Source organism: Felis catus, chromosome F1 (genome assembly GCF_018350175.1).
Source record: "Felis catus isolate Fca126 chromosome F1, F.catus_Fca126_mat1.0, whole genome shotgun sequence".
In the NCBI taxonomy this organism is placed as follows: Eukaryota; Metazoa; Chordata; class Mammalia; order Carnivora; family Felidae; genus Felis; species Felis catus.
Genome location: NC_058384.1, coordinates 24,129,308 through 24,142,687, shown reverse-complemented (window position 1 = coordinate 24,142,687; position 13,380 = coordinate 24,129,308). Strand labels below are relative to the sequence as shown.

Genomic DNA, 13,380 nt, shown 5'->3' with positions numbered 1-13,380 from the left:
TGAAACACTTTAGATTTATTTATTTATTTATTTGCCCACTCAAAAAAGATCTAAGTTTGGGCAGATGGTCCAGAAAACACCAATCATCCAGAGTTATGATTCGTGAAAATTCTTCAGCTATGGTCACTTCCATGAAGGACATGCTACTGTCAGATTGGAAAGGGACTCCAGAGAACATCTCATCCAAAGGTTCTCAAGCCTGGTGGCACCTTGCCACCCCTTGGGAAGCTTTTAAAGTATGTCACTTGCCCTGGCCCTACCCCAGAAATTCAGACTTAAATGGCCTGGGGGGTTGGGCCCAGGCATCGGTGTCTTTGAAAACCTCATCAAATGATTCTAATCAGCGATTTGAGACCCGCAACCTTAGCGAGGAAACTGAGGCCCAGAGAGATTAAATGGCTTCCATAAAATGACAGTGTAAATAACGCCTGCAGCCCTTTCACAAGACAACTTACATAACAAAATAATGACAACTGCACACCGAGAGAAAGATGAACGACGCTGCTCTTGGCTAGAGGAAACTGTCCCAGAGACCCCCAGGCACACCAGGCCTCACCTTCCTCCCCAGGTGACTAGTATCTTTTTCGTGGGAGGCACTCGAACAGCTATAGAGCAGCTCACATCCTTGAGAAGAAAAAGGCATAAAAAAGAAAATGGATGCATAATTCGAGAACTTTCACTATGGAATTTTTGACAGACCTGTCACCAAAAGAACACAGTAAAACTAGGATGTGGAAAGCAGGACATGTAGCAACTGAGTTGTGATCTTTCCCAGAGTAAGCCGACTGTCGGTGGGGTCGTAATAACACTACTATGCCAAGTTAGAACGCACCTTTGTAAAGTAGCAACTGACTCACAACAATCCTTTGTACAGCAGATTAGAACAGTGTGAATTCCCAAAATTTGTATTTTGATTTCATATGTAATGAAGATCCCAGGCTTAGGGACTTTATAATATCATCTAATTAAGGCCGAACTGCCAACTACTAGAAGCAATTTGATAGACTATTTTTCACAAGTGAGGGGAGGAGGTCTTCATGACAAGCCAAAGAGAAAACCAAAGGTAAGAAAATTACAAGCAACAAAGGAACCAAGCTTAGGGAATATGAGGACTGAAGTGGTTTAAATGACTCCTTTTTATTTAAAGAAAATGCACTGATTGGGTTTCCCTCCACTCTATTGAGAGATGTTCATCAATAGATGTCTTTTCTTCCGTGGAACTAAATGCTTGATGAGCTCATGATGGAAATAGACTGAACAAAGAGAAGGGTTTGAAGGAGTGTCATTTCATACTGAGTCCCAGTGCAAGGTACTGTATATAGTAGGAAGCTTGGGGCACTGCTTTAAAAAACAAAACAAAACAAAACAAAACAAAACAAAACAAAACAAAACTTGTCTAAAAAGAGCCACTGTTGGAAGGAGGGAGAACACATGTGCTTGGCTCAGTAAAAAACACAAAGGATACATGCCTGGCAAGCCTCTCCTTTGTAATCCTGTACCTTACTACTTCTCTTAATGAGAAACCCCTTTAGCCTTCTTGATTGCTTAAGCATCTGAATCTTGAGTTTAGAAGATTACACAATATACCAACTTTCCAAGTTCTGAAAATCCTATGGCCTGCGCCTTAGATGGATACACAGCCTTCAGTCCTTTCATGATGGTCCTTCACTCCTCCCAGGACCTTCAGGGAGCTCAGGTCTTGTAGTTCCCAAACCCACAGGTGCATCCAAATCACTCATATACATGTTTAAGATACAGATTCCCAGGCCACTCCCACAGGCCTTCTGATCGAATGTGTCTGAAAAGGGGCCCAGAAATCCACATAACTAATAAATGCCCTAGGTGTTGCGGCCCCTGAGCTAGTATTTAGGAACCACTAGTTGAAGCCCAGCAGCCTTAAACCAAAAGGTTGGCAGAACAGTAATGAGGGCCATGTCCACTTGTCACCAATGAACTTGACTAGTGGGGGTGAGTTCACTTTTAGGCCACCTCAACTACTAATTTCAACATGATCACTTGGATTTATCCACATAGACAGTCTGTGATGGCCAAATAAATAAAAGGATGTACATAATAGTTTTTTAGTCCATTGCTTTATAAATTTGTAGTATGTCTCAATAAAGAGAATTTTCTATGGTGGAAGTTAATGTGCCCAGTTCATCTTAAGGTCTAGCAAGATTAAGGAAAGGCAGAAAGATTTATATACTTTTTGTAATTTTCAAAAATATTTTAGTATGCTAGTTGTTCCAAGCCTTCCATACCAACTCCACAAAATCCATCTGAAACCCCAGACATGATCTGATGGGCTGAATGCTCTCCCATCCCCCACCCCCATGCTTCCAGAAGAAGGACTGCAGTAACGTGGGGGCTGTGTTAGGCTTCCTGTTCAATGGTGCGGTGATGACTTGAAAAATCCTGATTCCGCTTGGCAGTAACTTTCCACTATCTTGGCGGGTCTTAACCATAATCACTGTGGTGTGTGGAGCTTGGACAGCTTATGGGGCTGGCTGGAAACCAAGAAACTAAAAAGCGGTCCAGCGGTCCAGCAAGGGACTCCGTGTGGGGAATACCACAGCCCCAAATGTCCACAACCACATTTCTCACAGATATCCCAGGAATTTAAGTTCCACTCTTAGTCTCCAGAAAATTTTGCCTTTCCCAAGACTCCAAAAAGCAGCAATTTCTCACTTAACATGATTTTTTATGGAAAATGCCAATCAATGTACATCGGTTCCATTCCCTTTTCTCAGAATCATCTCTAGTTCTACGAGAAGAGGAAGCTTTCCATAGCCTACTGTCCTCCCCACTTCCAAAATAAAGAATGGGGACTGGAAAGAAAGGGTTCTACTTCCCTCTTGTCCAAAACGGAGGCACTTTTAGCTACCTTCATGGTGTTCGTGGGTTGACCGCTGTCTTAGTCTGTCCTAACAGATGTAGGCTGCTATAAGAACATACCACAGACTGGGTGGCTTACAAACAACACTTTGGTTTGTTGTTGTTTTGTTTTGTTTTGTTTTTTTATAGCTCTGGGAGCTAAAAGTCCAAGATCAGGAAACCAGCATAGTCAGGTTCTGGTGAAGGCCCTCTCTCAGAATGCAGTGTTCTTGTGTCCTCACATAGCAGAAGGGGTGAGGATCTCCCTGGAGGCTCTTCTTCCAAGGGCACTAATCCCATTTATGAGAGTTCCACCCTCATGACTTAGGCGCCTCCCAAAGACCCCACTTCCTAATACCAGGGCTTAGGATTTCAACACATGAATCCTGAGGCAGGATGGGGGTGGGGGTGGGGTGAGGGATACAAACACTCAGACCACAGCAACAGCCAAACTGGCGAACATTTCATTTTAAGGACCTCCTCTCTCTCCTGCCTGACACATCCTTCAATAGACATTTAAGTAATTCAACCTAGAGTGTCAAGAATTCTCCCAATGCAGCCAATGTATCACTTAAACCAGGTACTCATGAGAATGCTTTAAAGGAGACCTAGCCCCACACTCAGCCTCCCACCATATTCTTAGGGCAGATGCAGCCCAGGACCATTGCTCACATTATTATTTGTATCTCTGAAATGCACATCTTCTAAGGGGTCTTGGGACATTAATCAGAAATGCTGGCTGGGGCACCTGGGTGGCGCAGTCAGTTAAGCGTCCGACTTCAGCCAGGTCACGATCTCGCGGTCCGTGAGTTCGAGCCCCGCGTCAGGCTCTGGGCTGATGGCTCGGAGCCTGGAGCCTGTTTCCGATTCTGTGTCTCCCTCTCTCTCTGCCCCTCCCCCGTTCATGCTCTGTCTCTCTCTGTCCCAAAAATAAATAAACGTTGGAAAAAAAAAAAAAAAAGAAATGCTGGGGAGTGGAAAGGGTTATTTTTCATTATGTTTGCAGAGGTAGAAATCTCATCAGCTAAACCAACAAGTCAGGGACAGTCCTCAGCTTGATGACTATGCCAAACAACCAAAATAATAACAACTGTTGCCTCAATTAAATGGGACGTGTTACAAAGTCGTAAGTTCGGCCCTGGAGGGATGTCATGAAGTTGTTATTGGAAGTCTAAATCTGAAAAGATTACTGTATAGTGCTCCTAGAGAGGAAGAGAAATGCCCTCCAGACAGATCTAAGGTTTAATTTATGCAAGAGACTTGGCTAATGCCATCAACCACAAACGCTGCATTTTCATGGAACTGAACGGCAGCATGTTCCAGTGAATTAATTACAGCCACTCTATTCATATTCTGCGTGGCTTTTCAATGATTACCTATAACAGGATTCTTTTTTACTTTTATGAACATTAACACATAGCTTTTCTACCAGAGGAATGAAGAACTGAGGGAAAAGTAATATGATCTTGATCTTTTTACCACTAGGTCATTCACTGGCAGCTTGCCATGACTGCTCCTTCTAGAAAGCTTGAGTCCTAGTGCTCCTGAAGCATCTGAGCAAGGGTCACCACCCAAATGCCTACAGGGGCCAGGCAAGTCCTGTTGAAGAGCCAGACAGCGATGGCAGGGAAGGGGCTGAGCAGGGATTGTAATCGCACGCAGGATGGGCCTGATAGGAATGTGACTTCCTGGACAAAGTCCAGGAAACCGTGGATCCTCAGCCCCAACAATCACTACCATGTACAAATGCAGGCCTGGCCAGGGAGGTGCTAGTTATGCAGGTTTGCTCAGTTTGTGAAGTTATCCAGTTATACCTTTATGATATCAGTTACTTTTTGGATATATATTGTACTTCATTTGAAAAGTGTGCGTTTTGGGGGCGCCTGGGTGGCTTAGTCCATTAAGCGCTAGAGTTCAGCTCAAGTCATGATCTCATGGTGCGTGGGTTTGAGCCCCATGTCGGGCTCTGTGCTGACAGCACAGAGCCTGGAGCCTGCTTCAGATTCTGTGTCTCCCTCTCTGTCTGCCCCTTCTTGGCGCTCTCTCTATCTCTCTCCCCCTCAAAAATAAATAAATGTTGAAAAAAAAACTGTGTGTGTGTGTGTGTGTGTGTGTGTGTGTGTGTGTGTTTTAATGGCCTTAGGGCCAGATTTTCCAGGGGTCAGGGCACAAGGACAAAGGAACAGGTATGAGTGTAATCAAGAAGGTACTCAGAGAAACTACCTGGAACAGGTGTTGTGTGAAACTGGCTTTTTCTGTGCCACCCAGGGCATGAGTATAGGTGGCTGACAGGGTTTTAAAAAGCTGGGATTAAATAGATTTTAAAACATCACACTTACGCAGAACAGGATTTATAAAACAGTCATATTTTGATTAACATTAGAAGAATACACATATATGCACAGAAAGTTTCTAGAAGAATGTATAATGATCTGTTAACATTCTTGACCCTGGAAGGTGGTATAGAATAGAAGGGAGATTTACTTTTTATCATGTTTCCATTTATACTGTTTGAATCTTTATTATCGGAGCGTATTACTCTTTCAATAGAAACGAAAAAAAAAATCAGGAGAGAAAGTTCTTAAAATCATTAAGTTACTATTAAATAAATCTACCAGGCCCCTAAAGAATTTCAGAATTTTTTAAATCAGCAATTTTTGATATGCTCACAGTGTAAGTGCAATTAAATGAACAAGTCACTCCTTTGAGAATAAAGATGTCGTGACATATACAATAGACACATTGTAATTCCTGATGAATAATAGCTCTGGTTTAAAGACATACGGTGAAACCTTTTCATAATATGGTAACTGGGGAACAAGACAAACAATCGTACTATAGGTTACTCATTTTTTTTCAGACATTAACTCCACTGTACCCGGCATTGTTACATTATTTAAAGAAATGGGCAGAAATGAGCCTTATAATAGTCTTACCCTTGTCCCTATGTGAACCTTATAATGGCCCTACTATACTGTGCCGAAGGCTTGAAGACAGTGCCACACAGTGATATGACCCATGTGTACATTTAAAAGTGTTGGAAAAAGGATCGAGGCACAACCAGCAGCCTTCATGGTTACAAAGCTTCCATTGTTCATTCCTACGACCACCAGAGATAGTCAAGGGAGATGACCACAAGAAGCCTGTTTATGTACCTGGAGCCACAAAGAAGCTCAGTGGTAGAATCACCTGGAGAAAGTTGCTGAAGACAAACCAGTAAAACCAAACACTACTTAGAATCACTGGCACGTGCCTTTAAACCATGAGTGATATTTGATATGAAATAATCAGTGTCAAAACAGCCACACAGGGGGGCGCCTGGGTGGCTCAGTCGGTTAAGCGTCCTACTTCTGCTCAGGTCATGATCTCGCAGTTTGTAAGTTCCAGCCCCGTGTCGGGCTCTGTGCTGACAGCTCAGAGCCTGGAGCCTGCCTCGGATTCTCTGTCTCCCTGAGACAGAGCAGCTGTCTCTCTCACTCTCAAAAATGAATAAATGTTAAAAAAAAAAAATTTAAAAAAACAGCCACACAGGGCTTAAAATCTAGAAATCTGTTACCTCATCCCAATACTTATTCACTGATAATATATGAGGGGAAAATCCTTTAATTGCCCTGCATTTTGGTTTCCCCCATCCATGGACATCAACTAATAAAATAGAACCAGGAGAATTGAGGGGTCCTTTTATTAGTCATTTCAGTTTTTAGTCAAAGGAAACACATAATTCTGAGGCCCAAACATGTTTTGAAATTGGAGGGTGGGGAGATGATTGATAGTTTTGTCCAACCATTTGGAAGAAGGTTGAGTTGAAGGGTCAACCAAATCTAAGACCACTAATTGGAAAGGCTGAAAAACTGATGCTCTGTTTTGCCAGTATAAACCCCAAATGCTGCAGCTCCCATGAATAGGAAAGTGTTGCCTTAGTCATTGGCCACTAACAACACTTGACAGATTTCTTTCTGTTGCTATGTGGCTGTGATCATAGCAAGTGATCTGCATATTTACCTACAATTTAGTCTCATTCTGTCCCTATGAAATCCACCAACATAAAGCCGAGGTCAGTAACTAGAAAGTGCCTAAGCTAAGTGACGAAATTATCAAGACAGCGGAAGGGAACCACTGAGTCCCTTGTGTCATTCAAGCAGAAGGGGCCATTCTTGTTTGGAAGAAACACTGGCACTCTTCTCTTCCTAAGTTGGGTCAACTGACAGAAGCAAAAACTAGAACTAATTGGTCCTTTCTTGATCTTAAACAGACCATTTGTATTCAGTCTGGGCCATTAGCTGCCTGAGTCACATCCTGGCTCTGCCATGTCCTACCCTTGTGACCTCAGGCAAGTTATTTAAATTCTCTGTGCCTCAGTGGCCTTCTGTGTAAAGGGAGGAGAGTAACAGCACCTTTTGCCCAGGGTTGTTGTCAGGAGTAAATTAGTTATCCTATCAAAATGTGTAGTTTTCATTAATAGATAAATGTTAGCTTTCGTTATGCTTATACTTTTTTTCTTGGAAAGACGATAAAGAGAGTTCCTTGTGAATGTATTGTTTTAGAAATCTTCATTTGGAAAGAGAAAGGTAAAGGAGGTGGGACCGAAAGGACAAGATGGATAGGACTAGTGTCCTATTGTCCACTTAGTAGCATTTACATCAAAGACCTTGTCCATACATTATTTCATTTACTTGTTAAAATAACTCTTGGAGGTAGATATTATTATTATTAGTTACTTCCAGATGAGGAAACAACTCTTAGAGGTTCGCTGATGTGCCCACAATCACACAGGAGATCTGAAGCCTAGCATACCTGACTGTAAGCTTGAATACTCCCTCCTCGGTACTACTAAACCACCAGGCTGGGAAAAAATAGGAAAAAGTAGGTGGGAAAGTGAGGAAAACAGACTAATGGAGAGAAGGGGACCCACACGTCATCTACCTTTTCACCCAGAAACTAAAACTTCTGTCCACAGGTATAACATAAACATTTCATGTCAAGACTCTGATGATAAAATGTGATGTTGTTCTTGCTGGTGCTGAAAACCATCATTAATAGTAGTCCGGGGGGTGCCTGGGTGACTCAGTAGTTTGAGCGTCCGACTTCGGCTCAGGTCATGATCTCACAGCTTGTGAGTTCGAGCCCCGCATCGGGCTCCGTGCTGACAGCTCAGAGCCCGGAGCCTGCTTCGGATTCTGTGTCTCCCTCTCTCTCTGCCCCTCCTGTGCTCACGCTCTGTCTCTGTCTGTCTCTCAAAAATAAATAAACATTAAAAAATTTTTACAAAACTAGTAGTTTGGAACATGTTATAAACACATGTATATTAGTGTGTCTAGTTAAACTTTCGCCAAAATGCTACTGGTTGAGCATCAAGGAGTGGAGAATAATCCAAGGTAGTCTTCCAAATACTGTACCAATAAAGTAGTGTGCAAAATGTCGGGATCAGCACCCCAGAACAAGCTGACGCTCATCAACGTTTCTGTTGATGTCAACAGAAACCCATCTCTTTATTTAGAAAGCCATGCATCGGTTCCTAACGTAGTATACTACTGTTCAAAACTTTACCAAATGAAATGCCCAAATTGTTCTGTAATTACATGGCAGTTACTGTCTTATGATTGCACAGACTGAATCCCTGCTGGTTTTCCACAGGCAACAGTCAGCTCTCCAAAAAACAAACTTAATGCATCTTTTGGGCCAAATGTTTTGCCTTATGCCCTGCTCCATTTTTCATTATCACGGTACTTGGCACTCTCCCCTTAATCATAGGTTTGAGAAGAGGGATGAAGTCAGCCTTCCCTCTGTTGCTAAGGCCACTGTCCATGGCTCCACTGAAGAGCGCCCCCATCAGTGCACACAGTTCCACACGGTTCCCTGCATCTCAGCACAGCAGGGATTCCCATGAACTCAGTGCAGGTTTTAATTAGCACACAAGGAACTTCTCGGGCACAGTTCCTTAGTTATGACATTTGAAGGAAAACAATTCGCTTGGTGGGGTCTTGAGATCAGACAGGTAAATGTGACAGGGTTTCCTTTTGCCTGGTACAAAGGATCTCTACAACATAAACTTTTCTTAATTCAGTCTCATCCGGATAAACTTCATGCCAACTGAGATAACGGCCCTCACTGTCCAACAGCAAACGTTTTCAGGGCAGTTTACTGGTACCGACTGTGAATATGGTCCAGAACTTCCAGTGAGAAAAAAATTACAGCATCGGGAAGCTTGCATGTGCTCACGTGAACCACACCTGCCACGCATACAGGAAAGAAGTCTTATCAGATGCTCCTCTGATGTTAGAGATAAGCAGATGAATGAGAAGGGTGAGTGTGCACAGAGCTCCTGATCTAACATTAAATGGAAGTTGGCAGCCTGACTCTGTGTCCCACCTGGTTCTGTTGTGTAAAGTTCAGGGTAGCTGACGCCATTTTTGGCACTGGCCATTTCTGACATCAGGGTATGCTGGCTTTGCGGAGTGGATGTTAGCTAGCCCCTTGGGCATCTCAGAGTGTTGAGTAGAGCCTGAAACTGAGAGTCTAGAAGTAAGTAATTGGCAGAAGGTCCTCGACGCTGTAGCATCCTAACCTGAGTTACTGTTTCCTCCTGGAGGCTAATGTCCCATAACCTTCACAGCCAAATACTCCTCTAGCGCCAGTCTCAAAGTTAGCAGCTCCAGTGGTACAATGCAATGAGTTTGGAGATTTGCAATCAGTAAGCCTGCCACCTGCTTTATCGCCCCTGACAAGAAATTCTGGTTAATGTTCCAGTGTCTTTTTTCCCCCATGCGGTTCCCTCTTTCTGGAACCCTCCCTACCTTCCAGGTTTTAGTGGATTCTTATTTGTCTTTCAAAACTGCGTTCCAACTAAGTGTCAATTCTCCTCAAGAAGGTTTCCATGACCACACAACTGCCCCAATCTGACTTAGAAGTCCTTTGTCACTCCCCTAAACCCTATAAATGTCATTTAGATCATCTTATGCTGCCCAGTAAAAAGAGCCATATTTGTCTGTGAGAAGCCACATTACTCAACTATTTTCAGCTAGAGCCTGGCAGAGTGCCTTGATCTCACAAAAGATGGTCATTTTGAGTGTGTGTTTGTACAACCTCTCTGTGCCTCAGTTTTCTCATCCATAAAAGGGTATAATCATAGTGCATGCCTGGTAGTGAATGTAAAGTGTTTAGAATCATTGTGAGCTCTCATTAAGCATTTGTGAAATTAATAAATAAATGTAATCTTAAGTCAGTTACTTTAGATATACTGTCTTCTTTTATGAAATGGAGATACTTGTATTTCTTTACAGAACGGTAGCAAGGATCAAATAAGATGACATAGTTAATGAAAGTATTTTGAGAGCTGTAAGCGCTTGAGTGGCTCAGTCAGGCAAGCATCTGACTTCAGCTCAGGTCATGATCTCTCAGTCAGTGAGTTCGAGCCCTGTGTTGGACTCTGTGTTGAGAGATCGGAGCCTGTAGCACGCTTCAGATTCTCTGTCTCCCTCTCTCTCTGCCCGCCCACTCACACTCTGTCTCTCAAAAATGAATAAATGTTAAAAAGGAAAAAAAAAAAAAGAGTCTCTAGTGGTTAACGCAGTGGTTGCCCAAAACCTATTCAAGCCTTGGATTTTTTCCCCTAACTTTCCAACACTGGCCATAAGGGACAAGGTACAGTTACATGGACTATTAACAAGGGTAAGGGAAAATAGGTCCCAGAAGCCAGTGCAGAAATGGAATACTAGCCATCTGAAAAGAACATCAACGTCCGCAGAATGTGTAACATCCAGAGGACTTCGGAGGCACAATCATTGCTGCTTGATTCTGATCATATCAAAAATCCATGGAATTCAAGAGCCGGAACGAACTTTTGACATCATTCATTCTAAATTCCTTCATTCTACTGATGAGGAAACGGATGTCTATGGACCCCCGGCCACTGGCCCAAAGCCACAAAACAAGTTAGTGACAAACAACTTGCCTCCTCATTCATAGCCTATAGGTGCATAAAGATTTAGTTTGTCCCAAGTTCCCACCACTATCTTTTTAGGGTGGACTTCAGGGACAATCCTGGGTTCCAATTCCAGTTTTACCATTTATTACTTCGGTGACTCTGAGTTATTGAACTGGTCGTAGTCACAGCTGCTCTGTTTGTAAAACAGGGATCCTAGGGTCTCTTTCAGAAGTTCACCCTATGATAGAAGAGGTAATGTCTGTACATCAAGCAAAGCCTGTGCCTAGTACCTGCTTCACCCTTCACTAACTTCCTATACTAACTATTGTAATGTTCTTTAAACCAAACAAATGCATAAAGACCAAGACTATCTTATAAAACATCTTCTTTGAAGAAAGCATCTAAGGACTGACAGCTGTGAAGTTTTCTTTGGTATTGAAGTGGTTAAAAAAAAAAGCCTTCTTTCTGGTTGAAAACCTGGCTGCCCCGCCGTTTCCACATAACGTGCCCTTGTCCGTGGCCGCAGTCACGTATAACGGGGTATATAGTAAAGCAGTGTATAGGGCAGTGCTGCACTCTGTGACTTGTTTGCTTTCTCACCTCTGCACCTCTCCCACCAGGTACCGCTAGGCTGCCAATTCCAGCTCCTGCTTTATCCTTCCTCCTCTCTTTCTGCCCAACCACGGCTTTAACGATGCGTCCCGTCCTAGGACAGCTCCCTTCATCAACGCAGGAGAGAAACTGCTCGGGAGTGACCTGGGCTCTGTCTTCCTCAGAAGCCCCCTTGTCCACGTACCTGGCTGCCTATCTCTCCTGGCGGGTGTCCAGTTCCTCCTCCACAGGCCTTTCAGCGGCTCCCCTGACCACCAACTCCTCGCCCTCCGGTACCTGCGTTTCTAAAAGGTGCGGGACTAGACCGAGTTCTAAAAGTTGGTGCGCGCAGCCACCTGCACTGATGCCCCGGCCCTCCCCGCAACAAACACAGCACCAGGCGCGGGGCTCTATCCTGGGACAACAAAACTTGGCCGTCTGCCTTCTCCAAGGCAGCTCCGTCCCCAGGACACCGTACCCCAGGGTGTCCCGCGCGGTCTGCATCAACGGCGAGGAATGAGCCCCAGGAGGATGCACTGGCGCGGACAGCCGCGGTGGTGGCGCGGCTGGGAAGACACGGTGTGCCCCACCTAACCTCAAACTCTGAGTCCATATCCCTTCTCCCCCCACCACTCACCCTGCCATCCCCTGGAGAACCAGGAGCCACTATTCTTGGCTCGGAGGCGGGGGCAGGAGCCGGGCACCGGGAAGCCAGGGCGGCGCACCGTTCGCCTCCCAGACATTCCGGAGCCCCCTTGCCGGCCACAGTTACGCTTCACGTCGCGTCTGGAGGACTAGGCGGCGACGAGCATCCCTATTCCCTCTCTCCAGGGCCAGAGGTATGAGGCAGGGAACGAGGTAACCTCGCGTGGTGGAAGGGGGCGCAGCTAACCCCCTTGCGGAGTTCCCCCAGGCCCCTGTCCGGGAAAGGGACGAGGCCACCGCGATCCACACCCCCGCGCACGCCCCGGAGCTCGGGGCCGGCTAGCGGTCGCCACCGACACCCCAGGCGCACACGGCCGCGTGCGTCCTTCCCCAAAGCGACCTCCGGATCGGATCCCGCCGGGAGCCGCGCGGGCGGCGGGAGGTGTGCGCCCGGCGCGTCCCGCGTGCCCCACGGTCCCGGGCCCCGGCGGCCGCGGCGTCGCGCGCTCACCAGATGGCCATCCTGCTCTTGGGGTAGTCCAGCCGCTCCAGGCAGCCGAGGAAGTGAGGCAGCGCGTGCGCAGCGTTGCGGGCGAGGACGGCCACAAGCACCGTGGGTCTCTGCACCGGCGACTCCGGGAACACCTCCGCCTCTTCTTCATCGTGCTCCGCGTCGGGCTCGGCGGCAAAGCGCGCGCGGCAGCCGCGGCGGAGCAGAGCGGCGGACAGGAGCAGCAGCGAACAGGCGAGGGTGGCGGCGCGGCGCGCAGCCATGTTCGGGGCCGCGGCGGGCGGCGGGAGACTGGCGGCCCGAGGGCGCCGAGGCCGGCTGCGAGGGCCGGGCGGGGGACGCGGCTGCCCCGGCCGGCTGGCGCGCGCGCACTGGCAGCGGGCCCTGCAGCCCGGGAGCCTCCCGCCGCCGCCGCCGCCGCCGCCGCCCAGGCCCTGACGCGAGGGCGCACCGCGGACCTGCAGGCGTCGCGCCCTCCGGGGGCTCAGGCTCGCAGACAGCCGCGTGCGGGGGGCGGAGGGGGGGTTGTGCGTCCCCAGTCCCGAGGAAAGTTCTTCTCGTCCGGGCTCAGCTTGTCCGGCTGAGGTCTGTGGCTCTCCCAGAGCTGTGAGGTGTGGCCGTCACTGCCAATGGGCGTGTGTGTGTGTGTGTGTGTGTGTGTGTGTGTGTACATAACGGTGAGACTCCGAGAAAATTTATTCTGCTTTTGCAAACCGCAGTCTAAAGTCCTTCACAGTGATGCAATGTATCCAGTTTTGCATAATGCACCTATTGACTAGACGGGTAGAGTTCTAAAATGGAAAGTCACCCAGCTATCCATTACTACGGTAAACAA

At 46.5% G+C, this 13,380-nt stretch overlaps 1 protein-coding gene across 2 annotated transcripts in view; it reads right to left on the bottom strand.

The window, feature by feature from the left end:
• Positions 1 to 13,162, bottom strand: part of COLGALT2 (collagen beta(1-O)galactosyltransferase 2) — a 112,762-nt gene extending 99,600 nt beyond the window's left edge. The window contains exon 1 of one of the 2 annotated variants that reach the window (XM_023247551.2): positions 12,546 to 13,162. In XM_023247551.2, the coding sequence (XP_023103319.1) occupies positions 12,546 to 12,808 (263 nt within the window). In that variant the 5' untranslated portion in view covers positions 12,809 to 13,162. The remainder of the gene's footprint in view (positions 1 to 12,545) is intronic. The other variant, XM_023247550.2, reaches the window with a different exon arrangement.
• Between the last annotated feature and the right edge of the window lie 218 nt (positions 13,163 to 13,380).